General features: G+C 38.5%; 1 protein-coding gene across 4 annotated transcripts in view; it reads left to right on the forward strand.

Moving 5' to 3' along the window:
• LOC133953959 (glutamate receptor 2-like) overlaps positions 1–25,807 on the forward strand; it is a 57,189-nt gene that overhangs the window by 27,369 nt on the left and 4,013 nt on the right. Inside the window, exons 6-19 of one of the 4 annotated variants that reach the window (XM_062388154.1) lie at positions 662–715; positions 976–1,134; positions 2,703–2,870; positions 3,379–3,483; positions 3,634–3,741; positions 5,564–5,627; positions 5,804–5,946; positions 6,401–6,616; positions 7,363–7,517; positions 8,591–8,789; positions 8,975–9,222; positions 17,318–17,432; positions 19,389–19,523; positions 21,501–21,676. In XM_062388154.1, the coding sequence (XP_062244138.1) occupies positions 662–715; positions 976–1,134; positions 2,703–2,870; positions 3,379–3,483; positions 3,634–3,741; positions 5,564–5,627; positions 5,804–5,946; positions 6,401–6,616; positions 7,363–7,517; positions 8,591–8,789; positions 8,975–9,222; positions 17,318–17,432; positions 19,389–19,523; positions 21,501–21,671 (2,040 nt within the window). In that variant the 3' untranslated portion in view covers positions 21,672–21,676. Of the gene's footprint in view, positions 1–661; positions 716–975; positions 1,135–2,702; positions 2,871–3,378; positions 3,484–3,633; positions 3,742–5,563; positions 5,628–5,803; positions 5,947–6,400; positions 6,617–7,362; positions 7,518–8,590; positions 8,790–8,974; positions 9,223–16,463; positions 16,579–17,317; positions 17,433–19,388; positions 19,524–21,500; positions 21,677–25,807 lie in introns of all 4 variants that reach the window. The other 3 variants (XM_062388153.1, XM_062388156.1, XM_062388155.1) reach the window with 3 other exon arrangements.

The raw sequence follows: 25,807 nt of genomic DNA on the forward strand, positions 1-25,807 counted from the left end.
GTTGGATAGCCTGAAACAGGTTGTTGGTTTCACACATAGAGGTGAACTGGAGCTGGCTGATAAAGATGTCCAGGCTTGCATTGAAAACATCATTAAGCCTCTCATCTTCACAGAGTTCACTGAAGTGGCATTTCACTCTTCTTTTGTGTATTTCCAAAAGTTCACGTTGCGCTCCCCACCTGATCGCAAAAGTTTAAGCTGAGCGCTTGAACTGGTCAAGAATATATGTAGCCAACTTTATCAGGAAATGGAAACAGAAATGGAACTCAAGTGGCCAATGTGGGCTCATCCATGAGGCCCACTTTGGACAGTGGGTGGGCCCCCAACACCCTTTGGGACCCAGTGCATTGAGCTGGTTGCAAAGGCTACAATTACGCTGGCGTCAAGGGTTTAAGGATACCAAGAATTCATAATTTAACAAAACAAAGGGTCAGCACACTACTTTATAGAAAATGTGTACCATAAAGGCTGAATCAAGGTATTAATACTGCCTGAGCCTTTTTCTGCAAGTGATTGTAATTTTAAATGTAGGTAAAACATGGTTTTCACAAGACAGCAACAACAGAGTGATAAAACCCCAAAACACTGCTGTGGATGGAAATTTTTTTTGTCATTGTTGTTCTGGATGTTGTTGACATACCCTGTTCTATTTTCCCATCAGGTTATCACCATAGGCAGACATGTAAAGGGATATCACTATATCATCGCCAACCTTGTGAGTTACCTGCTTTCCAAACACTTCTTATGGCTGATATGAACATTTGGTTAAAAGCCAGTTATTGTTAAAAGGCACCTTGCTGGCTGGCAGTAGAAGTGCGAGTACGACCTAATATGGTCTTGACCTGATACTATGTATTATCAGGCCAGGATCCCCATTATCAAGACTAAGGATGCTTTTCTATTGTTAATAGCAGCAAATGTAGGAAAAAGTCAGAAGCCTTCAATTAAAATGATTTTCTGTTGTTCTTGTTTCAGGGTTTTGTAGATGGGGACCTCTCTAAAATCCAGTATGGTGGAGCGAATGTGTCTGGGTTTCAAATAGTCGATTTTGATGATCCTGTTGTGGCAAAGTTTGACCAACGATGGGAGGCTCTAGAAGAGAAGGAGTATCCTGGAGCTGATACACGCATCAGAGTAAGAATGGGATTATCCAACACTTATGTGGTATAAAGTGCTCCAGAAATAGGAATTTATTTAGGAAGAGTCAGCTTGAGCTAAGAATCAGTTTAGCATGAAGCAATGCTAATATTGAGTTTTACCATCTAGCAAAACTCTGTCCTTCCGGCAGTGTTGTGTATGAACGAACGCAAATGAACGCGTTCATTGAACACGTTCACTTTTGTGAGAACGATGAACTGAACGCACCTCAATGACAAATAATGAATTTGAACGGTGAACACGTTCATATTTCCGTGTCCTCGCTTATAGACGACAGGAAACTTCTCTCTTTATGTGTAACTTTACTAAAGTCCAGCGAACACGACACACTTCTTGTTGTAACTCCGACACTCCTGTCATCCACTACTGTGTTCTTCACTCCCCTTCCTCATTCACCCTTGACATGCCAACTCATCAGCCAATGAGAGCCTGTCATGCCAGGTAACTCTCCAGCCATTGGTCTAGAACTGTCACTTGCCCCACCCCGACTGGTTCACTGACCCTCTGGAAATCCCAATACTTATTGACATGGCGTAGTTAGCTGAACATAAGTCATAACAAACACATAGCAGTCAAACAGAACATAAACCTAACTACCAGTCCGTTACAATATTATCTGAGGTCTAGCTAAAACGTTACGGAATGTTTTCCTTCTCCTGAGGAGAGACGCTGTCTAAATCGTTGCTCAGTGCCAGTAAAATGTCCGCGATGTAGCCTAACCTGAACCGAGTAACTCGACTTCGCACTATGTTACCCATGATTCATCGCACACACACATGCACACCAAACAAGCAACGTATTCCAAGTGTTTTCTTCTCTGGCCAGTGTCTCGGCTCCGAGCCGTAGTCTGGAGCTCGGCTCACGGGTTATCTTGGCTCGCTGTCTGGCCGGTAACCAGCCATCCGGACCGCTCCGTGAAGAAGGAGGCGGAGATGTTTCTTTACTTGGAATGCGGCCACTTTATTTCTCGGATATAAAGCAGGAGCAACACTCGCATCACCTCTAGGTGGTCCGTCACTTCTCGTTATAAACACACTTTTAACTTCTCTTCCCACAATACCCAGATGCAGTACGTCACACACTACAAACTTTCCTTAAAGGGGCAGGCCCTACCTGCAACACAACAGCTCTGGCCTCTTACAAAAATGGCTCACTTTGCACCTTAAACTATGAAATGAACTGAACTATGAACTAGTTCAGAATTTAAATGGTGAACTATGAATGTGAACTATTCATATTTACTTGTGTGAACTGAACTTTGAACTAGTTCATGAGAGGTGTGAACTTGCACAACACTGCCTTCCGGTATATATATTTTGATGTGAAGCACTTTGTGGCCACACTTTCCACATGCACATATTCATTGTTACTCTTGCCCAAGACATTATTTGATTGACATGTGTTTGTAATAATGAGCTGCTAGAGAGATGGATGTGTTATACAAGCTACAATAGCCACAGTAGATTATGGCTCTCTGAATTAAGTAAAATGTCTTCATGTAGTCTACAAGATTTTATCATTACCAATGTGTCTTTATCTTTCAGTATACCTCAGCCCTTACATTTGATGCTGTCCATGTGATGACTGAGGCATTTCGCTTCCTGCATAAGCAGAGAATAGACATGAGTCGTCGTGGCAACAATGGGGACTGTCTGGCCAATCCTGCAGTGCCCTGGGCACAAGGGGTGGAGATTGAACGTGCCCTAAAACAGGTAACCATGGATCAGCAGACAGACCTATCAACAGAGATAGACTACTAGTTTTATAAAAATTTAAAACAGTTAGTTGTTAGCCTATTTGCAGGATACTACAGGTAATGAAGTTGAAAAGTGGGAGAGCACTTAAAACTACTGTGTTTGTTTACTGTTAGAAAGCTCATATGTCTACAATGAAAGGCCTTACTCTACCATGTAACATGAACATAGTATACACATTAGAGACAGAGAGAGTTGAAGGTGCATTTACATGTTTCTTGTATATGATGTTAGTTGATAATGCTTACCAGACAAAAAACTGCTGCTTAAAAAAGATATTTTTCAGATTTGACTAGAACTAGTCTGTTACTACGACTCCTTTATTATTATTTAAGCTGAAAAATTACACCTGTTCTATTAAAATGTACATTATCATTTTCCACCATAAATTATAACTCGTGAATTTGTGAGTGTGTTTGTCATATGTATGTGTGTTTGTGTGTGTTATATGTATTTGTATGTATAGGTGCGTGTGGATGGGTTGACAGGGAACATTCAGTTTGATCAGTATGGGAAGAGAATCAACTACTCAGTAACTGTCATGGAGCTAAAGAATAACGGGCCCATAAAGGTAACTCAACAATCAATTTCCCATCAGTATTACCATGACAGCATTGAGCTACGTGGAAGATATATAACCTTTGTGCTTGTGCTTGTGTGTGTGTGTGTGTGTGTGTGTGTGTGTGTGTGTGTGTGTGCGCGCGTTTGTGTGTGTTTCTAGATTGGCTACTGGAATGAGGTGGATAAGATGGTGGTGACAAAGTCAGACCTTTACCCCAATGACACTATGGGGATGGAAAACAAGACTGTCATTGTTTCAACTATACTGGTATTTATCCATTATTTCAACATTTGGAGTGAAAATTAGCAAAGTAACTTGAGCTGTTGAGTAGATTTTAGGAATATTAAGAAAATGTGCAACTACATCACAGTCTTTCAGAATTGCTAAAACACATTTTCTGAAATTGACTCTTCATTTAAAAAATCTGTAAACACATCCCCAAAATTCAAGCTACACTCACAAAATCTGCTTTCAGATAAGACACAGGCTCAATCCCATTTCACCCCTTGGTCCTACCCCTACATCATGTTTTCGAGGGTTAACTTGTCCCTTGAAACGGAGTCACAATGTATAATGGTTGAAATCTTCCCCTACGAATTGGGACAGTACTTCAAGAAGCCCTTACATCATCAGTAGTCGCAGAAAGAACAGAAGAGACAAAAGGTTTTGTCGGGGATGTCATTGTAACAACAGTGTTGCGATCTTAAATAAACCAAGGCTATTGCTTGCAACAACTAAAGTGACATGCATATAATATTCTAATAACATATATGGTAATGAAAGTGAATCTAATTAACACATACATGCTTAGAACATGTTTTCCTGCTTTCCCTTCTTACTATGGCAACAAGGTTACAGCACAATGATATTTGCCATTCACTCAATGGAAATTTAAAAGCTTGGATGTTCTGCATTATTTCATATATAAATCAAAAGCACAAAGCTTCAGGCTACTAGCAATGTTTTGCCTGCCAGGATGCTTTATTATTAGAGGAGCAGTTAATTTCAGTAACCTCGCTGCTGTATGCTGGTTAAATTAAGTGCAATCAGTATCTTCAAAGAGGGGTGGTGCGACATGGAATTATATACAAATACGGGATTATTGTTTTTAATTCAGCAATAACGATGTAACATTAGCATAATAGCTACTGAGACATTGGCAGGTGTTACGGTTGCGAATATTGTTTAAAGATTGCTGTGAAAGATCTAAACTAAGATGTTACAATTATTATTGGATTTTTTTTATTCCTTATTATGGAGGAAAATATTTTTGTGCTGGTTATTGGGAGCAGCCTTGGTTTGAAGTTTGGGTCTGAAAAATCTCTGTTTCTAGGGCTTTATAGCCCTAACACTTGGCCCTACCCCGCCTTTCCAACAACAATCAGGAAACCCTAACTCTATAGGTGAACTTGCAAAACTGAGGGGTAGGTCTAAGGGCTTGGAGAAAGGGGTGACATGGGATTGAGCCTAAGTCAGTATATGCATGAGCAGTACTCCGCAATAATAACACACTTCATAAATGCAAAATCTACACTGTATGATTTTACAGTAAGCAATGAGTATCATTCATTCTGCCTCAGCATTATGACTCTGGGCCGGGTCAGACCAAAGGATTTAATTTACATTCTTTGACCACAGTGACAGCACACAACCCAAGTGACAACATCAACAGGAAGCTATGCCTGCTCTTGACATCTCTGCTCATGTCTTAGCAAAGCATCCGATAGACCATCCAGAACATTTTAAGTGGTGGTGTGTTAACAATGACAAGTTTAGTTTGATGTGTTTGGTCTTTGAGGCCTTTGTATGTCAGTCTGGGTCCAAGTGCACCACACTGCTAAATGTGTGTTTTACCAACTGTGTGATTGATTTGCAAGTTGTTTTTCCAGTTGACAGTTTTGTTTAGAGAATGGAGTTTAATGTTTTGGAAAATTTAGAAAAACTGTAATATATAAAATATAATAAAGTAGTCTTATATATGACTATTACTCGTAAATAGAATGTTTATGTCTCTTTAAATTTTGTAAAATTTCGTTATTTTTAATGAGGAGTGTATGAAAGTAGTAGAAGTATGTTTGTGTGCATCTAGGAAGCCCCCTACGTGATGTTGAAGAAAAATTCCGAGCTGTTCCAAGACAATGACCGTTATGAAGGTATGTTTTTGTACTGTGCATGTAGGTGAGAGAGAGAGAGAGAGAGAGAGACAGAGAGAGAGACAGAGAGAGAGAGAGAGAGAGTGAAATAAAGCGAAAGAGAGAGAGAAGTCTGGAAGTCTTTCTAACATTGCTGATGTGTTTCTTGTGTGTTCGTCTTTTCGGACTGATGTAAGGTTACTGCGTTGACCTTGCTGCAGAGATCGCAAAGCACTGTGGCATACGCTACCAGCTAAGGATTGTCGGGGATGGCAAATACGGGGCAAGAGATGCGGAAACTAAGATCTGGAATGGTATGGTTGGAGAGCTGGTGTATGGGGTAAGCCTTAATCCACCTGCAGAAAATATAATATTACATTATGATCGATACAATCATGCCATGTTTCAACCTGAGCATTGAGTCAAATTGTGTAAATGAGCCATCACTGTCTGCAAATCTTTTTTATTACTTTTTTTTCACATATATGACTTGCAAAGCTGTTAGATTCCTGAGAAAATTTATATAGAGATAAACGATAAAATGAACACTGGCAATTCCAGCTTTTGGTGCATCAGTATAATATTTGAATGAATGGATGATGTGCTCTCGAGGTCGTGTGCACATTAACTAGGTTTTGTAGCCTGGAAAACTGGGGCATCACACCAAATATAGAAAATAGGTTTGACAGTTACATTGGTCTTATTGTTTTTTGGCATCTTTTCCACAGGTGACTCAAATCTATGAAGAGATCACACCATCAAACAGTCTCACTCTGGGTTTGTCTTTCCAACAGAAAGCAGACATAGCAGTTGCTCCCCTGACAATCACTTTGGTTCGTGAAGAGGTGATCGATTTCTCCAAACCCTTCATGTCTTTGGGAATCTCCATCATGATCAAAAAGCCACAGAAATCCAAACCAGGGGTCTTCTCCTTTCTGGATCCACTGGCCTATGAGATCTGGATGTGCATTGTCTTTGCCTATATAGGAGTTAGTGTTGTACTGTTTCTGGTAAGTGAGTCTTTTGATTGGGTATAGATGTGTTTTCTTCCCACCAAACAGGTTGTCAGAGGTTAAAAATATGAATGTGTTACACACATGCATGGATATTCTACCAATAATTTTTTCAATTTGTTTGAATAACAAGATAGTTAAGCTAATAACTTGAGTGGATAGAGAGACACAATGGCGTTTGTGTGTATGTGATGACTGTGAGATGAATGTAAGGTATGTGAGTATAATACAGTATGTATTATGCAAGGGACAATTCCTACGTTGTAGTGCAGGGCTGCTAACTCACTAAACTGCAATTATATCAATATCACTATAGAAAAAAAAATTCTCGTTCAATTCTTGCTTCAACTGTATGCATCAATGCCAAAACGGTGTGGTATACATCTATACAAAATAGTTTTCATGTAAAGATTTGTGGCTGGATGAAGTTTCACTTATGACCTTAGAAGAACTGTGGCATTCTGCCACAGCAGCTGGCTGTGAAAGATGGGCCCGAAGCTGGTCCATTCACAGCAGTCTCACACACCAAACTAATAGACAGCTGCCTGTCAGACGACATGTGATAGTGATATAGCTGTGAATAAAGTTTTCATGCAGCCTGCGCATTAAACTTTTATCAACACATCTTGCTTGTGTTTATTCTTCTCTATGACACCTTACTACCAAAGTAACCAAGCTTTCTTTCTTCTAAGCACAGTGCAACAGGGAAATTCAAAGCTCTAAATACTAATATTATCTTGCAGGTATCCAGATTCAGCCCCTATGAGTGGACATTAGAGGAGCCCGAGGACGGAGCGCTGCCATTAACAACTGAATCCACCAATGAGTTTGGGATTTTTAACTCCCTTTGGTTCTCTTTGGGTGCTTTCATGCGGCAAGGTTGTGACATCTCACCAAGGTTGGTATGGTACACTGCTTCAGTATTAATGAATGAGTGTCTGATCTTTTCTCAAAAACATGGTTTGCCACACAGTTGCTCTCAACACAGTCAGAGATGCTTTTTTCCGAGATTGTTATAGTTTGAACTCTCTCTAATGACAGATTTTTCAATACCTCAAATTAATCTACATAAGGGTACAAGGATGTTAGGTCACCCCTCAAGTTCTGATTACTTTTGACAAGGAGGTTATGCTTTCATCCAACAGTTTGATATTTGGTTGGTTTGTAAGCAAGACTGTAACTAAAAAAACTACTAGACAGATTGCCATGAATCTTGGTAAGAAACATACCATTTTGGTGCTGATGTGGGTTAAGAGGCAGATCCAGGAAAATATTTTATTTCATTTTTAACAATTTCACAGGGACTGTTGGGTCTTGGTCAAGGTATGTGCCACACCGAGTATCACATTAGTTATAAAACCTTTCATCATACTGAATCCAAGAAGCACAGATGTGAATATCAAATACAAAAGAAGAATAGAGGCCAGAAAAGTATGTGTCCTTTGGACTCACCAGATTTTCTGCTTTAAATACTTATAAATTATTAACTGGAAATTTCTACACTGTGGAACTAATAAGGTTTTTTTTATTCAAGACTCTGTGTTTCTCCAAAGAAAAAGTGAAACTTTAATGTTCTGTGCAAGAGGAATAACCGTATTCAAATTCATAGTGACATTTGTAAGAAATCAAATCAAAATCAAGCCCTTTAACCATACTTAACAGTAGGTTTTGGGGTTCAGTCCATTTTTTGCAGACAGGGATTTCAATAGTATAAAGTTTAATGAAACTCATTAGAGGAATTAGAGATTTTATGATGTTATAAAAGCAACAAAGAATTTTGCTTTCTTTTATCAAGAAACATAACATAATTTACTTTTGTATCCATGGAGAGCAGGGATGCTCCTTCTCAAGGCCTTCAATTATCCTCTTTACCTGAACCTCCCAGCCAGCCCATGAATTTCAGTTTTGGAAACTAAAATAACAGCATAGTTTGGGCTGTTTGTCTTTGACTGTGTGTGTTTTTGTCTGCAGGTCTCTGTCAGGTCGTATAGTAGGCGGTGTGTGGTGGTTTTTCACTCTGATCATAATCTCATCATACACGGCCAACCTGGCTGCCTTCCTGACTGTGGAGAGGATGGTTTCTCCCATCGAGAGTGCTGAAGACCTGGCTAAACAGACAGATATTGCATATGGAACCCTGGACTCTGGATCCACCAAGGAGTTCTTCAGGGTAAGGACTTCATAACTAACAGAAAGTAGGTTGCCACAAATGCAACCTATAGTTTTAAATATTTTTTTGGCAGTAGTGGCAGTGTAGTCACTTGGTATAGACAAGTTTAGATTAGTATTAAAGAGTATAAAATGGTACCCCAGATGTTCAAATTAAGTTGTAATAGCCTCAATTCTTTTTTTAAGCGTTCAAAAATCGCCTTGTTCGACAAGATGTGGCAGTACATGAAATCAGCAGAACCTTCAGTCTTCGTCAAGAAAACATCAGAAGGTGTTCTCCGTGTGCGGAAGTCCAAAGGGAAGTATGCTTACCTACTGGAGTCCACCATGAATGAATACATTGAGCAGAGGAAGCCCTGCGACACCATGAAAGTGGGAGGAAACCTGGACTCCAAAGGCTACGGCATCGCGACACCCAAAGGATCCCCATTAAGGTGGGTGGATCAGTATAACAATGCTAGCCAACCTACACTGCCATGTACCATTCACGCTACTAACCTGCTGCCTAGCATTCTGTCCCTCTACCCATTCACACAGCTCATTCCTCTTCACTGGAAAGAGCAATTCATGCAACTGCTTTGTGCTTGAGTTAGGCTGGTGAGTGGATTCAGAATGTCCCTCCCTCAGTGCTCTGCAGTAATGATCAGAAATCGCTGGCTGACCGTCTGCTATAGTAGTCAGATAGTGATTAGCCAGTGTGAGCTGTGGCTGTGGTTATGTGCAGCCATGCTCAAGAAAATATCCCACCATGGGGAGCGATATAGTCTGGTCCAAAGCCTTAGTGCCAATTGGGTGTTGCAGTATGCGAGTGTGATGAATGGGGCATGGCGGCTTACTCGTTGTTATAATAATCCACCTACCCTGATGACATCATCCCAGTGGTTTGTATTTTTTACCATGGCTACCACCTCTGACCAATGGCTAGTGGTGGTTGCCCTGACGACTGTGGGTGGGGTGATTGAATTTGAGATTTCAGGTCTTGAAGAAATACTTCATCTCAACAATTCATCAGATGTTCAGGATTGGGAATAGATAGTATCATATAGTTTCTTTACGTTGTAGTGTTATGTTTTTAGAACACTATACACTGAATAAATGGGATTTAATATTGTTCACAATCGGGAGACTTTGGTTGCATTTGTGATGAGCTGGTTCTTCAAGACCTGGCTCAAGGGATTGTTATTTATGCGTTTATGACCTGAACACTTTTATGTGTGCATCTTTGTGTGTATGTTTGTCTATGTGTGTCTACATTTGTTATCAATGAGATGTGTCATGTCTCCCTCAATAAGTAATATACCTTTTAAAAAGATAACATTTTAGACACAAACCTTTTTATTACAGTTTAATTTAAATAAATAAACTCAGATTATTTGATATTTTGTAACAGTAGCCTCTCATAAAGATACAAGCTAACAGTTTTGGTAGCCAGGGAAAGCGTAGGTTTATGGAAAAATCCTTTAAATATATTAAGTAATAATAATATTTAAGTTACAGGTGCCATATTTTCTAGAATAGCCAATTTACTCTAGGAATTTTCCCAGAAACAACTCTAACCTAGACTTCAATGTTTATACATTACTTTCAACTGCTGTCAAATCTCAACATTAAGACTAAATTATCATTCACCAGATAACAAGAGAGGTAATGGTGAATTGACGTGTATTCATAAGATTATTTCTGCATTACTCCCAAATTTACTGCAGGGCAGAGATGGGCAAAATACATCAAAATGTATTTTGATACAAAATACCCCTCAAATAAATGTATTCAAATAAAATACAAATATTGGTGCCAGAAAATGTAACAAAATAGAATACATGTAGTATTTAAAATATAGGAAATACTTTTTCTGGATTTTCTGTTTTCTCACAATTTGATATAGCAGAGCATTCAGGTTTTGGCTATATAATGTACACATAGCTCTGGTGAACCCCACAAAAAGGATGAGCAGTCACAGAATGTCAGTGTAACTAAGCAGAGCTATTAAAAGACAACAACTTGACAGCCTATAAACTTTGGCTTTGTGTCAACAAGAAAATATTCATCACATATGAATAGCATAACACATAGGCGTATGTATACTATAAAAGCAAAATGTAGAATTAAACCAGGTGTACACAGGTAAAGAGCCAAAATAAATTACTGTCCATCAAGTTTTGGACAGAAAAATGAATAAAAATAAAAGGTAAATAGTAAATCCATACAAAAGTGAACAGGTAACTTAACAAGTGAGTATTCTACTTACTTCTCTTTTACTGTACCTTAGTCAGTGGCATGGTAGCCTACTTATTTCTCCCTTACATTGGCCAGTGGCATGGTAGGCTAAATAGTTCTTTATTACAGTGTTAAGTGTCTCATACAGGTTCACACTGACATCTTTATGACATAATAATCCTTCCATTTTGGTTCTTGAGACCCAACCACTGAGTAGCCAGTTTAGTTGCCTTTAAGATCAACTTACTTTTAAAATATTTCTGTTGTTAACCGCCTCCTGTGCGGATGGAATATTATTCCTGTTAACAAGAATAGTCTCTCAACCGGAGCTGAAGAGGGGAGGGTTATGTTAAATCGCACAAAAAGGAGCTTAATAAGTGGGTACTGCTGAAGAGAAAGCAGATCTTTTCTGGTGTCCTCCAGAAAACGAAGGGTCTCTTTGCTGTGGCTTGTGATCTCCTGTCTTTCCTGGACTTGAGTTTCTTCAGCTGAGAAAACAAAGTAGTCATTTCCTCATCATCTTGGAAGTTGGAGGAAGCCATCTCAGTCTCTTCCACCAGGCCAAGATCTTCAGCTGAGTGGAGCATAGACTGATGGATTCCCCTCCTTTCGCCTGATAATCGTGTTGGTAGCCAGCGCATTTTGAAGAATGGGTGAACTCGTGAATTGTTTTTTGATTAGTGGAGAAAGTATTTTGAGTATTTTAAATACAAAATTACTCCACTCTAAAGTATTTTGTTACAAATTACGTTAGATTTTGTATCGGCCCTATCAAATACAAATTACAAAATTCTCAAAGTAATAGAAATACTGCCCATCTCTGCTGCAGGGCCTACATAAAGTCAAGATAAGATACATCTATGCTTGGGTTGACATGACACTAGAGCGTCACAAAACTTGTTACATTTGAAAGATATGAATGTAATTATTTTTCAGTTCTCAACCTCTGCCCCCAGAGCCGTGTTCAACTGATCACGGCACTGTTGTTTAAATATTGATATCTGGAATTAGGAAGGTTGAGAGGACAATCGAATTGAATTTGACATAATTTTACAGAACACCTTTACAAAATATACTGCAGGCCTTTTTTCAACCTTATCAAAATAAATATATGATCACCCTCCTCTCTCGCAGAGTACAACAATGCAGATATTTCAGAGAGTACCAACAATTTACATTTCAAAGTACAATATTTTGTAATTATAGCATAATGAGCCATTTAAAAACTTATTTTTAAGTACAATCTTGTGTGCTTGGAAAAGAGAACAGTCAACATCTTGGTGAATTCAGAAAGTGTTATGGATTTATTTATAAATATAAAACCTATAGTGTAGCTAGAAATAAATATGTGATACAAACAGATTGCAGTTGCAAAAAAAACTCTTAAAATGTCTACCTGTCCTACTACTTACAGACACTTCTTTTTTTTAATCTTTAGTTGAAATATGTGTGTGTGTGTGTGTTTTGTTGTTTGTGTTGAGTTGCATGCTAGTCACTGTTTCCCACTTTTGTGTCTTTTCAGCACACTGATGCCTCCGTGGTTCTGTCTGCCCTGCCTTCTCTGTCTCCTTATTTGTATCTGTCAGATGGTTTTGAAACTTAACCTTGGCCTGCAGAATGTTTTTATGATGATTTAAATTTCCTTTAATCATCAAATTTGCAATTAAAGCTGCATTATGCAATTCTTTTATTAGACAAAGAGCAGTGGCAACTCATAGTAATTGATAACCAAACATCATCATATTAACGAATAAAGTTCAATATGATGTATTAACATAACAGAACAACCTGACATGCCAAAAGAAATCCTCTTCACTAAATAACCAAAAGAGATAGGACAAGTATGCAGTCCACAGACCAGCTCCAGATGGGATATACTAGTAGCAGCAAGTACATGGACGTTTTTCGTTTTAGGATTATATGGGAGGATCAATGAAGCCACAGTGGAATGGTTACAGTGCCATAGGTAATATGACATATTTATGAATGAAACGTGAACAGTGTAAACAGGGTTTGGTCAATAGTGTGATTTTAATCAAATCCTATGGTGTTGATTGGATATCTCAAATGTGGGCATGGATATACAGGTTTAGAGATGTGCAGCTATTGAGTTGCAGAGGACTAATGGTTAGTTTCCCTATACAGTACATCTCCTTCACTTGTGTTGTAAGGCCGTAGACTGTATGGATAATATTACTGCTCCCTAGAAGTAAGGCCAAATTGTCTTAATTACCACCCAGTGGCTGACTGCCAGACAGATCATAATTCCTTCATCCTCCATGTTAGCAGATGGTAGATCGACCAAATTAACGTTCAATACATTTTTCTCAAAGATGTTTTTTTTTGGGGTAGGTCTTATCAAACTGATGTATCTTCAAGTGTCCATGTCTCTGATAAGTTTGGTTTAAATGAGTTATCTGATGCTAAAAATATCATGATTGACTGCTTAGACTGACTTACGATTGGTTAAGTGTTTGCATCGTTATGATATCGCTACTGGGGCTCCATCCCCCTATCACCCATGTTCAGACTCTAATAGTGGCGATGCATTGTAGATTCTTTATATTGCCACAGTCTATGTATAAGACCAAGTGGAGGTTAACTAGCTGAGGTTCTGCTGAGGTTCAGCTGGTAAACTTATTTTGATACAAAATGGCAGACTGACTACTTTCCTTTTTTCTTCTATTGTAATAAGAGCAAGAAGAACCAAGTAACCCTCAGTTTACTACTTATTTATTACACTTGCTTTTATAGCATTTTTTGTTTAGTTTTTTCAATGCAAGGATTATCCAATTAGATCATCTGCTGGTGAAGAGGATTTCTTTTGGATCTGATGGTAGTTGGCAACCCTAAATTTTACTACCAAAAATATTGCTTAATGGAGCTTTAAGTTTAACAAAAATTTAGTGTATGTCTGTTGTTGTCCTATATCATGGTAGAACCGGAGACATATTTTCGATCATTTTCAGTCAGTAAGATTTTTGATAGATCAAAAGTGCTTGAATAATGCACTGAATACCTGCAAACATGATGTTCCCCTTTTCTCATGTCTCTGCTCCTGGCATGATCTAACTGTTGTTAGTTGATATTCTAATATTGCCCCTATTGCGGTCAAAGTGGATTATTAATGTTATAATGTAAATGGTGGGCTCAGTTCAGAAGAAAAGCTGAAAACTGAAGAGGTTAATTCACATGTGCTTCACCTGATCAAATTTTTTGTGATCTGAGCCCATGCCTGGTTATCGCAAACATTTTTAAACCAAATAATGTTTTTTATAGTATTTTTAATGTCTTACAGAACATACACCTTCATTAATCAATACATTACACACAAAGGTCGGTATTGACAGGTTCACTTGATTTATGAATGGAATTTACATACCACTCGCATCTATTTCACTGCCTTTTTGTCGTACTATTACATCAAAAATATTATACAGAACAAGCTTCCTGCTGGATTGAGGATCTTTTAGATACAAAACAAATCAATGACATGAAAAGAGGACCCTATAAAGCAACCATTGGGTTGGGTGCACAAAGGTTCAGTACTTGTCTACAGCCATAATTGGATGATCAGCTTTGCTGAATCCTGCTCTCATGCTCACATGCACATACAGAACGCACACAGGGCATATTGTGTTGAGCCTTTGTTCCTATACTTAAAAGAATGGTGGTTGGTGAAAAAGATGAAAGATCATCTGTGGGGCACCTAGAGACTGAATCCACATCCATGGGAAATATGGATTGGGCTGCGGGTCCTCATCAAAGTGGCCTGGTGCAATCTATAAGAAAGAAGGGCAGAAAGATAAAGACCACATGTTACTTAACTGTGGACAAAGATAAGAAGTGCATTCTTAATAAGGAGAAAATTGGACTAGAAAGATGCAGTGAGCCCTCTTTTTGTCTAGGCTGACATTGGTGGATCCAGAGCCCAAACTTGGATGACCATGTAAAAGAGCTCAGTACATTACTCTCTGCATTGTTGCCACCCAGCTTGTCCTCCATCAGCAGAGGAACCGTGGTTTTCAGAAGGAGTGGCATGTTTGGTTAAAAAAAGAGCCTTCTATTTTTAGTTGTTAGAGTTTAGAGTTGTTATTTTTATACGACTCCCATAGTATTCATCCTCCTATGATTTAAGGGACCTACATAAAGTGATCATCAGCAAAATATTGAAAGGGTACTTTGTTACATACTATTATCAACACTAGTTAATGACTAACTTTTTGCAACCTGTTCCTGGTCTGGTCACCTGGGACAGCCCAGAGTAGGTATTTGTTTAGTCTAAACATACTCGAACTGTATGACTACAAATGTTAATCTCAAAGTCCTGATAGAGAAGCAGATCATCTTAAGCTGTCACTGAAAAGTTGTTGTTGGAAGTCTATATGAGAGATTTAAACAGTTGAAATTGACATGACACAGCAAGATCCTCTACAGAGAGACATGGTATTTATGTCTAGTGATGTTGGAAGAGTGGTGCCTCAATGACGTTACAATTGACCTTTGGCCACCTTAATCTAATACAGTCATAACTTTAACCTTACCGTTGACTCCCTAACCCTAAAACTATCATTCCAATTTGACTGGAAAAAAAACATTTATTTATTTTGACATAGGACCATGGTTCTATCTCTAAAATGAGAAATGATTGGTGAGATCTTAACCGTTTATATCCTGCATTGACATCTTTCTTGGGAGATATGATCACATATGTGATTTCATTGCTCTCATTGATCTCCTTGCTTCTGAGCCAAAGCTGTCCTGAATGTTACCATACGTGGTCCAGACCACCTCCAAATGTGATCTGAGTGACTACATCTCAATGCATATTGGGTGCACTGACACCTGACCAGACACTTGCTAATGCAAGCCTTATTTTGCATTCTTAAAGTATTTCCTTTTAGTTGGCTTGTTTAAAAATGGTCTGATTTAAATTTTTGTTGCCCTATGGATGTTTATTTTTTTGGGTGATGTCACCAAACTCTAAATTCTCAGATCTCAGGTGCCACCTTTAACAATAGAGGTGATGGCCAGTGCTAGAGAAAACATGATTGAGAGAAAAACTATTGTTCACAAAAGAACAGATTGTAGAGAGAAACTTGAAAGCACAACAAATAAGTCTGATTTTCCCTTTTTGGAAAGCTGTCTTATAAATTTACAAAAACAATGATCAATGCCAACTGAAAATCCCCAAAAAGTTGATAAGTTTTGTTTAGCGTTTCAACTTGGAGAAAAACAAATATTTGTAATTTATTCAGCAGGTTGATCATAGCTGCCAAGACATGTTAAAGGTTAACTTATCTACAAGTGATGAGTTTGCTGCTAATGAAAGGGACCATTTCAGCTGTTTGTATTCTGTTAATGCTTAGGATTAAGAGTTCATGCTGCTTACATGCATACCAGCAGGAAGACTCAAGTGACAACCACTGAACTGCTAACAGCCCCTGTGTTCATGTAGAAATGCGGTGAACCTGGCGGTGTTAAAGTTGAACGAGCAGGGGCTGCTGGACAAACTGAAAAACAAGTGGTGGTATGACAAGGGAGAATGCGGCAGCGGAGGAGGGGAGAGCAAGGTTAATATACACACATATGCACACTACACACAGACATGAAGGTAACACTGGGCTATGATGTGGAAAGAAGAAAGCTAAAGAAGCAGCACAGTAACAATGCTACATGGGAACACTAAACAGCAAGATCCAGCAATGTCTCATAACTGTGAAAACAAATTAATGTAAATAGATTTTGCACATAGATATTATATGGCTTATGCTGATAAGCATCACCAACATGTAGCATTGTAGTCTGTGCTGCCTCTTACACCATTGTGTTGTACACTGTTTGGTTGAGGTCAGGGGTAGGGCAGGCGTCAGGGGCAAGGCAAGGGTCAGGTGACCTCACACCAGATGGCAGCAACAGTGCAAGAGAAGAGTTGTTGATAAAGAGTGTTTGGAACACAGCCAAACTCTACTTATCTATGGCTCTGGCTGGACTGGAAGTATACTGCTGCTTAAATACAGCAGCACAAAGGCTTTTCAATGCAGAACATCTCATCCTCTGTCTCAGGGACCAAACAGAGGGGCCTTTTCACTATAACACTTCATTGTAAACACCTAGAATTCCCCATTTGACAATCAATAAACATTTAACTTAAATATTTGCTTCGCAAAATGAGCTAACTAATCCTTGAAGAACTCATGACAAACGTGTTGGCCTTTCTCTTGGTCCTGGAGCAGAGTGTGAGAACCACTGCCTCACCAATAACATAAGATAACATTGATAATGATGTTATTTATGTTATTCCCATTGAAGAGTGCCAGTAAACCTTGCCGTATTGAAACTGAATGAGCAAGGGACCCTAGACAAGATGAAAAACAAGTGGTGGTACGATAAAGGAGAGTGTGGCTTCAAGGACTCCACCAATAAGGTTAGTTGTACATGTCTGTGAATCAGTTAAACACACTATCTGTTTGCATATTAAACATACACAGTAAGCTTTGCTCTATAATTGCAGTAGTTGCATATCTCTGTATCTCTAACTGAAAAAGAAACCAAACACAGCTTTGTTAGTACAGGTTAGTTGTAGCTTTAAGTAATGTCAGTGACACTCCCAGTTTGAAGCATGGAGCTTCAACCCTCAAAACTCTAAGTATAATGCTGATAAGAGAAAAAAAAATCTTTGGTATGTAAAGTACAATTTACATAGTAAAGTCTGTAAAATCAATTGAATTGAATAGATTTCAACTGAATTGAAGAAAAACAATTAGTGTCCAGAGAACAGTACAACTTACTAAGACAAAGGCAAACCCACTAAGTCCCCTGTGTATTTTGGCTGTTGAATAATCAGCTGTTCTGTCTGTTTTAACACAAGTTGAAGTCTGCCTGTCCATCCGTGTGTCTGTTTGAAACCTTGTTTAGATTTTGAAGTCCGTAAATTAAGATTTAGATTTATTTACAGTATTCACACGCTACAGCCGGACCCATGGATTGATCTTGAGAAATATGATAATTTTTCTGAAATTCAAATATTTTCTTGAATAAGAATTTTGTATCTCAAAATCCATGATTGTTCGAGACTTTTCAAGTCATCATTACATATTGCTCACAAGGGGAAACACTTGCTTTTTCCTCACTTGGGTTTTTATCTTTATCTTTATTTATTCATTTTTATTAAGTCAGTGGAATTGGGAGCTTAAATATCTAAATATCTATGAATTTTCATATAATATCATCCATGAGATATCATACTTTCAATTCATTTTACCAAAAACTTTGTTCTATTTTCTTAAATCAATTTGGTGTTATCATTTTAAGCACTTTATGACTATTGTCTGTGAAAGCTTTATAAATAAACCTTTTGATAAATATCATCCCTTGACTAGCTCTCATATTATTCATGGCCTACTTTGCTTAAGAAAAAACATCTCTACATCCAACTTCATAGACTGTTTATTATTCCCTCTTTGTTTATGCTGTCTCTGTCACACTCCATTGAGAAATAATGATATCTTGAATTGTCACACTAGTTAGCAAAAGGAAGAAGTTAGAAAAGCCAGCCATTACATACAGGGGACGATTGCCATGAATCATACTAATTATGATCATGAGACATCTTTCCAAGGGATTATCGGAATTATTGTTTCGGGACATTATTGAATTCCTGGAAGTGTTTATTTCAAATAGTTGGCCTTTAATTTCCACTGATTAAGTAAATACTTGTATATGGAGGATGATGAACAAACGTCTAAAAGCTGATGACTCTTACTAAGAAACTTAACAACAAAAATCTTGTCTGTGACATCACTGCTGTGTAGTTCTAGGTACAACAGAGCACATGGTGACCCTAGCCAAAACACCTGGATTGAGGGGTACAGTTAACTAATACTGGTAAACTGTGCCGAATGTAGAGATATTTGACACAAGTCAAATGTAGAAAAACTATGGTTCCCCTTGTTTCTATTATTATATTAACATTGGACTTAAGTAACAGCTAATGTGTGTTTACTTGCATATATATGTTTATATATGTTTGTGTGTATGTGATTGTTGTGTGTATGTATAAATATACAGTGGGGTCAAAACAAAATATATATAAATTCACTGACTTACTGATACAGAAAGCAACAAAGAGAAACTGTGTTTCAAATATGTGTATATATGTGCAGGTCAGGTTTAGTTTAGTTGTGTTTGCTCTTTTTAATGTGCCAATCTACAGCTCTTTACATCACTCACTCACTTATAGTGTGTCAGTCATTTAATTTAGCTGTTAACGTAAAAACACCCCACTAACCCCTCTTTTCTCTGGGTGACTGCCATCTTCTTGTGTGTGTGTGTTTGTGTGTGTGTGTGTATGTTTGTGTGCGTGTGTGTGTGTGTGTACCAGGAGAAGACCAGTGCTCTGTCTCTTAGTAACGTAGCAGGTGTCTTCTACATCTTGGTTGGAGGTCTGGGTCTTGCCATGATGGTAGCACTGGTAGAGTTCTGCTACAAGAGCCGGGCTGAAGCCAAAAAAATGAAGGTACAAATTTTTGTTTTAACTCACTTTCCATTTTAAATGTTAATAATATAATAGTATGACTAGTATTTTGAATCTTCGACAAATTAGAGTCTCACTAAAATACCATCAGAATCTGAATTTGTTTGATTACAGATTTAAAAATTATAGATAAATCAATATATATCTTCAAGCAGAAATTTGCGTGGTAAATGGGATTTATATTGTAGTATTTCAATTTCTGAAATCCACACCAGCTGACATGATATTTGTACAACTGTTAAAGACAAAAACCAATTGTATTCATGTGGACCTTGTCTGTACTTGATTTAAATGTATCTGTTCTACATTTGGGTCAAACTAATTTGCATTATGTTTATATCAGGCTATAGCAATAGGCTTTGGGTTATGAGGGGAGTCAGACTACAGAGATGGGTAATACTTGGAGACTCGGAGGTGCTAAAAGTAAGACAAAGCCTGACTCACTAATAACTCTTCCTTCACTGTTGAGTCTGGTCTTTTACTAGACACCTGCCTGAGCTGCCTACAGTGTCTTTTCCATCCCCCTTCCAAACAGTTTGTTGTCTTAATCGCTAAGGCAACTTGAGGGTAAATGGTAAGTCCAGGGGGGCAACTGGTCTTTAATTTCAGCAGAAAGACTACAGAGTTAATGCTTGGGCCAGGTGGAGTCTCTGTAGAAGCAAGTAGGGTTTGGGTGATAGGGACAGTGGTGGGTGTTGGCTTTTGGCTTGAAGCAGGTGAGGGTTTCCTGCGTCTGAGCAATAATTGCGGAGTTGTTTTATTTAGTTCTGTAGTTGAAGCTACACCCTTAAAAATAGTGGGCATCTGCTTATCTCAAGTTGTCCGTTGGCTCCCACTCATAATACTATTTTTAGCATTATGAGTGGGAGCCACTATTTTCTATGGACAAATCTAAAGGGTCCGTTAGAAAAGCTGTCCATGTTCTCTTCTTCTTCCAACAAACTCTGGGATTCACTGCTCTGTTTAGTCTACCCGGCTGTTCATTTAGATCAACTTGCAGGAGATTGATCTCTTTACTTCTGTGATGCTTTCCTCCACCTGTTCCCCAGTGTCATTCTTTCTTTGACCAGACATTTCATTTCATGTCACCTTCTGGACTTGGGGTGGGCTTTTCTTGTTCATCTGTATCCGACAAGGCATTTCTGTCCACACTTTTCACACTCATTGGCGCTTTCCTTGTTTATTGCACCAGTTTGATTGGAAACTTTGGAGACTGTTGCATGTAACCATCCCCAGAATTAGAAGTTTCACACTCAAGTTAGCCTTTCTGGCACTAGCGAGTGAGTGAGATCACATTTAAAAAACATTTTATTCCAGTTTGTGAACCTGAACTGAAGCACCTGACCCTTCTGCTGTTAGTCATTGCACTGCTGCCATATGGTTTTCTACAATTCCATCAATAAGTATATGTATAGATGTTCCTAATAGAGATCTTGGTGAAGATATACTTATGTTATTGGAGCATTTAAAACAATGATACCGTCTGCCAATCAGAGAGCAGAAATGTGCTGAACAAATGCAAAAATCCTCCTCGGATGTAGAAACTAAAAAGCAAGAATTTATATATTTTGTAAATTTTCCTCTAGAAAATACATTGCTTTTCACCTGTTGTCTTAGTTGTTTTCCTCTTTGTGTAATGGGCATTTTGTTTTATTTTATTGTTTCTAACATGACATTAGGATGTTAGCACAAACGCATGCTAATGTATTATACCACATTTCAATGTTAAGACAGCCCTCTTTCTACCTTTTTCCCTCTCTCTCTCTCTCTCTCTCTCTCTCTCTCTCTCTCTCTCTCTCTCGCTCATAATACAATTTAGTCTATGCAGCATTTCAGCACTATTAGGGCTATTGCTTCTCAAACTATTATTGTCAAACTAAAAGTCAAACAGCTTAAGTCGTCATTGTTACATAACTACAACCAGTATAGTAGTAACGATGACTTTATTTTTTCATAAAGGTTGCAGCCAACACCTTGTCGTCCCCCCAGCACACAGGAAACTACACACACACTCTGTCTTCTCCTCAACATGCCCCCAACTTCAACCTGCTGTCCCCAAGCCACCAGCCAAACTACGCCACCTATAAAGAGGGCTACAACGTTTACGGCATTGAGAGCGTCAAGATCTAAAACGGGTAGGAGAGTGATGATTGATGGCTAAAACTTCCCTCACCTCACAGTCATAAATCATTTTTAGACAATGAACTTTTATGCAACTGGATTCACATTAGGATTGAACACAGCAGCTTCAGTGGCAAATTGCATTTTGACTCATTAAAACATTGCTCATGTGCTAAACTTTCTTTGAGCTTCAAGCTTACCTTTAAACTTCCAGTGGTTTAATTCTCCTCTTTTTCTGGTTTAAGTTAAATGCAAAACATATCCAGGGAGGGTTTAGTTTCAATACCAGCGTCTTAACAACTGGAGAAATGGCAAAGTAAAAGTTATTGTTGATGCAGATTAAATGTTTTTAGTATCAATCACAACAAGATGACAGTCAAGATTAAATTAATGGTGATATTACATGTAGTTATTTTCACTGATATAACCTGTTATTTTACGAAAAACATAACAACAATGAAAAGATCACATCATGATTTTGATTTTAGTGATTTCAGTCAAATACATTAACTTTGAATCTGTATTTGAATTAACATCACAATAATAACACCAATAAGTTTGCCATTGAGGTTGACTGGTATTATGGAGCGATAGGATTTACTTTGTGAATGCAGCAATTGGTCTTGATAAAGAATGAAAACATGGAGATCAAAATACCCATGACAGTCTAGATTGACAGTAAATGCAAAGTATCTGGTTAAAACTGTACATGGGTGTGATACTCCTTTCATTTGTTCACTCATTACCTAAAAGCTTGCTCACTCCCTTCATTCCCTTGTTCATTCCTCACCCAACAGCCTGCTCACTCCCTTCATTCCGTTTTCTCACCTACTGACCTCTTCTCTCCTCTTTGACACTCCTCCTACCCACACTCATGTCCTCCTGTCTTCATCTTCTCATCCATCCCGAGTTTCATTTCTTTATTTCTTTCCATCCTTATGCCTCGGTCCTTTCCCGGTTTCTCCTATTCCTTTCTGACCGTTGAGCCAATCATCCTCTTTATTATACTGACTCATTGTCCATCACTCCCATCTATATCTTAATGCCAGCTTTTCTTTAGGCAGCCCAATAATTTCATTCAAAATATGGAATGGTGTGACTTGTGTCCTTATCTATCTCTATGCATATTATTGGATCAAAATACCAAAGTAATTAGTCAACAGTTTGCTCTTCACCTTGCTAAGAACACCTGACACAACAGAGTGTTATTAGTTAGCTTCATGTTTCATTAGCTGAGAAAGAATCTGTCTCAGAATCAACTGGAATTTAGCAACAACAGCCTTATTTGATAACTTGGCTACCCATGGATGGAGGATTTTTCGGCACCTTTTTTACAAATACTAATTTAATGCTTAATCCTCTGTTTGGTTAGTTCCCTTTCACACGTACAGGTTTACCCTCTAAAAGTCCTAAACAAATAGGCAAAGACTGTTTTTTAAATCTCCCCTGCCATAAGTAAGGTTTTTCTGTGCACTTAAAGAACTAGTAAAAGGCCTTTCCACGTGGAGATTATTGTGACAGGACAGAGTATGCTAAACCAGAGTTGGAGGATAAACAGGAGGCTTTTCTTTTTCTTTCTCTAGCCTAACTCATGAGCTGGTGTTGGGGTGTTTGGTTCAGTCTGCTGGCCAATATTTCCATAACAGAAACTTTGTAGGAGCAGAAAGGCTCCGTTCAGACCCTTTGCTCTGTCCCATGCTCCAAACCTAGGTGATGTGTCTGGTGGGGTGCTCATTGACAGCCTTGCTGAACAAAATCAGGATCACGATGGCCAACAGTAGATCAATATAAATAAACTCGGGATTATTTATTTTTATTCAGGTTAGTCCTGCGAATGGTGTATATAAACATAACTGGTAAGTATTCCCCTGTTCTGCTCTGTAAGAGAGGAGGAAAACTGGCTGAAACAATGAAGTTGCTGCGTTATATAATTTCACCTGAGAAAGCAAACAGAAGAGAGGAGAGAAGAAGTACTGGCACTGTATTTGTTGAGGAAACACGGAAAATCCAAATCCTCTGTGTCCGTGGTTCATCCTGAGTTGATACATGGTATAATGGGGACATTTTACAGATCTTGCAGTAGCATCCAGTTGTTCTAAGCTGGCGATTTGCCTCCAGGTCATTCACTGTGCTGGTTGAGTATAAGGGATGTCCCATATTATTTGCGTTTTACTGACATGTGTCAAACCTTAGTCCTGATGACATGCAGATATGAAACTGAGGGATAAAATGTGAAGATGGGGGCTAAATAACATTGCCTCGTACACACTGGTACACTCATTACTAAGAAAATCATAACAGCTTTCTATTTTAAATATAATGAGGGCTGTGCTGTGGGCTCACTAGTGTGCCCAAATGTAGCAAATCTTTTTATAAAAATAGAAAGCAGGGGCCTCAAATATAAAACAGTGGGCATGGTTCTCTCCCAGTAATGCCCAGCATTTTAAATGCTTTTCCCCGATTGCTGTTCGGGGAATAGCATTTACATTGCTGAGTCTGAAACGAGTTCATGTCAGGCCACAGTTGTGTTGGTGCTATCTGAGGCCGGCCTTTGATCTAGCCTGTTGTTTCTCTCTGGCTCTTAGGTAGGCAATTTTCTTTGGCTGGTGGTGGCCTTTGTGTTGTTGGTAGCTATGCTGTTAGCAATTGCCTTAAGGACCTGGTCATGGTGGCAATGATAGTGCTGAGAAGCAGCTGTTCCAAAGAGCCTCTTAAAAAGCACTGGGGGCAAGAAGGTGCTTTGCTCTAGCCACAGCACAAAACATCAACTGAAGCTCCTGACCTATATCAGCAGGATGTTATTCAGTGCATTGCTGCCACACGCTTATTGGATGCCTGAACAATCAGGTATTTCTAGGTGTTCCTTATTAAATGCTGGATGTCACCATAGGTCTTTAGATAGGGCCACAAAGAGAAAGGATATGTATTGTACTTTTTATCCTTTGGGGAACAAATGTAATGGTCATAATATTTGGTTTCTAAATGAAACTAATTAAGTGCTACAAAAGCTTAACATAATATGCTTCAGTAACATCAGCCTCAGTGGAAATATTCTAATGATAATAAATATTCATATTATCAAGGAGAAAATGTTAGAGGTTTCTTCCTTCCAAGCCATAATTCAACCTGTTGCATTGTTTCTACACACATTCTTACTTCATACATGGTATAGTGCCACAGTCAGTCTTGCTCCATTCAGTGATTTCAGCTAATTTTGTTGTGGGTTGTGGGTACTTATTTTCCTAGTTTCCTTTGCTGTCTGTCTCACTTTCTTCCTCTCTTCCTCCACACACAAACACACACACACACACACACACACACACACACACACACACACACACCATACATTTAAATCAAAGTAAACTAAATTTCCAAAATCAAATAACCAGACAGGAATACATATGTTTGCTTACTCTACTGAATAATACACTTAAAAAATATACAATTAATACTTCTGACCAACCCTGTCAAAAAAACAAACTAACAGATTATCATTGGGAATTCACAATTAGGTGAATTCCCAATGATAATTTGAGTTGATTTTGGCCCCTCTGTTGACAAAAGCCGTAGTGTTGCCAGGTGAAACAAGGATACAGCTATTTGCATGATTCAAGGAAATTAGGTAATACATATATTGTTTTTGCTTCATGATAGCTATTATTATTTTACTGGTTGGGAAACTCACATTTTTAGGACGTTTGGGCATGGCCAGTTTGAGATCTGCAAAAGTGAAGTCCCCTGCTGCATTTATCACACTTTCTGGGTGAGCTGTCAGCTGTTTGTTGATGACATCATGCAGCTTTTCAAGCACTACCTGAGCTTGTTGGGGAATGCATACTGCAATAATTGTTGTCATTGTAAGTTACCTTGGAAGAAAGAACGGTCTGCGCCGAACCATGAGGAGCTCTAGGTCTAGGCCGCAGTGTTTGAAAACAATGTCCTAGCTGTTGTTAACGTAAACTATGAAATACATCACTTGACTTCGTCTTCTTCATGGCTCTGATACCAGGCTCCGTGAGCAAAACAGAATAGTCACCCCACGGGTATCTACATCAAAATTACATATTCATTCTTAAAAATAACAGCTGCAAACAAAGTGTGTCAGGTTATAATTCAATTATTTCAATTTTAACAATGTTGTAGCG

Source organism: Platichthys flesus, chromosome 5 (genome assembly GCF_949316205.1).
Source record: "Platichthys flesus chromosome 5, fPlaFle2.1, whole genome shotgun sequence".
Taxonomy (NCBI): Eukaryota; Metazoa; Chordata; class Actinopteri; order Pleuronectiformes; family Pleuronectidae; genus Platichthys; species Platichthys flesus.